A 2,062-nucleotide genomic window follows, 5' to 3' on the forward strand; every position below is an offset into this window, starting at 1 on the left:
TATATTTCTTTTATGGGTTACTATCATTTGTAGACCTAATACTGTAATGCAAAATAAGCCACTTTAAATTTATATATATATATATATACATATATATATATATATATATTAGAGCAGAAGGGAGAGAGATAGAAACACCAGTGATGAAAGAGAGTCACTGATGGGCTGCCTCCTATACGCCCCACACCTAGGATCAAACCCACAACCCAGGCATGTACCTTATCAGGGAATTGAACCATGACCTCCTGGTTCATAGGTCAATGCTCAACTACTGAGCCATGCTGGCCAGGCCATATAAGCAACTTTAAGCAAGGCTTGGAGATCAATTATTTATACTCTAAACAATAATAATGTCACAAATACTGTATGCTTAATCATTGTAACTCTCCAGTTGAAACTTATTTGTTAGAATCTCAGTTCCTTTTCTCATTTTATAGCTCTGATTACTGAACCCTTGAACCTTTCCTTTCTTTATTCATCTTTCAAGTTTCAGCATAACTGATAATTTTTTGAAAGGCTACCTTGATCCTAAAAATTATTTAATCTCTCTCTTTTTTCATCACAATAGCAATTATTACATGCTGTAATAATGATCAGATTTTGAGTTTTCTCTCACATTTTAGCTGAGAAAACACTTAAGAGCACATGCAATGCTTAGCACTTAGCACACACGTTGAAATAATTAACCATATATACCTAGCAAGTTTTAGTTTTTGAAAGCATTCAGAACATAAAAGTATCATTTATGGGCAGAGATATTTCTAGTCAAAGATGGAATTTAATATTCTGAGTTGAAGAAGGCAGTTTACCATTAAAGAGTTTTCAATTTTCCCATTCATGTTTCAACAACATATTACTTACACCCCAATTTTGTCTCATTGCTTTCAAAGTAACAAAACCTTTGAAGCATATCCTTGAGAGCTTCTTTCACCTGCTGGTTCCTCAGAGTGTAAATGAAGGGGTTTAGTAAGGGAGCAACAGAGGTATTGAGCACAGCTACGCCTTTAGTTAAAGACACCCGTTCCCTTGCTGAAGGTTTCATGTACATAAAGATGCAACTCCCATAAGTAATAGAGACAACAACCATGTGTGAGGAACAGGTGGAAAAGGCCTTTTTTCGCTGCTGAACAGAAGGGAATTTTAGAATGGTTTTGATGATGTACACGTAGGAGAGGACCACTAACAACAAAGTGATGACAAGTGTCACCACAGCTAAGACAAAGGCCATCAATTCTATGAAATGCGTGTCTGTACAAGAGATCTGCAATAAGGGAGAAGTGTCACAGAGGAAATGATCAATCGTTTTGGAGGCACAGAAATCCAGCTTGAGTCCCAAGACCAAAGGGGGAAATATGATTAGGAATCCAGATATCCAAGAGCCGAGGACAAGCTGACAGCACACTCTGCTGTTCATAATGATGGGGTAATGCAGCGGTTTGCAGATGGCAACATAGCGGTCATAGGACATGGCAGCCAGAAGGTAAAATTCTGTAACTCCTAATAAAATGAAAAAGAACAATTGAGTTGCACAAGCACTGTAGGAAATTGTTTTGTCTCCAGTCAGAATGCTTATTAAGAATCGTGGAATGCAGATGGTTGTGAATGAAATCTCTAAGAAGGAGAAATTTCGGAGGAAGAAATACATTGGAGTCTTGAGACGGGGATCCAGCATGGTGAGGAGGATGATAATTAAGTTCCCCGTCAGGCTCAAGATGTAGTTGAAAAATAGAAACAGGAAAATCACAATTTGCAACAGAGGGTCATCTGTCAGTCCAAGCAAAATGAACTCGATTTCCGCTGAGTTGTTCATTTCTTTATTTTTCCTATCAACCCAGAGAAAACAAAATTTAAATTACAAGTGAGAAAATAGTTTTCTTTATTCTCAGCCATAGAATGTTCCGCATTCAGAAACTGACCTATATGCAAATATTTTCACCCATCTATTTTGAGTTTCTCAAAATGAACATGTCCTCTAATGTCAGTCATCTTTACAGAAATTCTGAATTTTTCCCCATTGGGCAGGTTGAACTAAGTCTAACTTACCGCTTAATAGGGGACTTAT

At 37.2% G+C, this 2,062-nt stretch overlaps 1 protein-coding gene across 1 annotated transcript; it reads right to left on the bottom strand.

The window, feature by feature from the left end:
* Positions 1–853: 853 nt before the first annotated feature.
* Positions 854–1,810, bottom strand: LOC139005470 (olfactory receptor 6C6-like). Its single transcript, XM_070407701.1, has one exon. It carries the CDS (start codon positions 1,808–1,810, stop codon positions 854–856), a length of 957 nt encoding a protein of 318 aa, XP_070263802.1.
* Positions 1,811–2,062: the final 252 nt, after the last annotated feature.

Source organism: Myotis yumanensis, unplaced genomic scaffold (genome assembly GCF_028538775.1).
Source record: "Myotis yumanensis isolate MYYU_CA2020_CCGP unplaced genomic scaffold, mMyoYum1.0.hap1 SCAF_3, whole genome shotgun sequence".
NCBI lineage: Eukaryota > Metazoa > Chordata > Mammalia > Chiroptera > Vespertilionidae > Myotis > Myotis yumanensis.

Bases quoted from the DNA above. Each gene is read 5' to 3' on its own strand.
- LOC139005470 (XM_070407701.1), bottom strand. From the start codon at position 1,810: ATGAACAACTCAGCGGAAATCGAGTTCATTTTGCTTGGACTGACAGAT.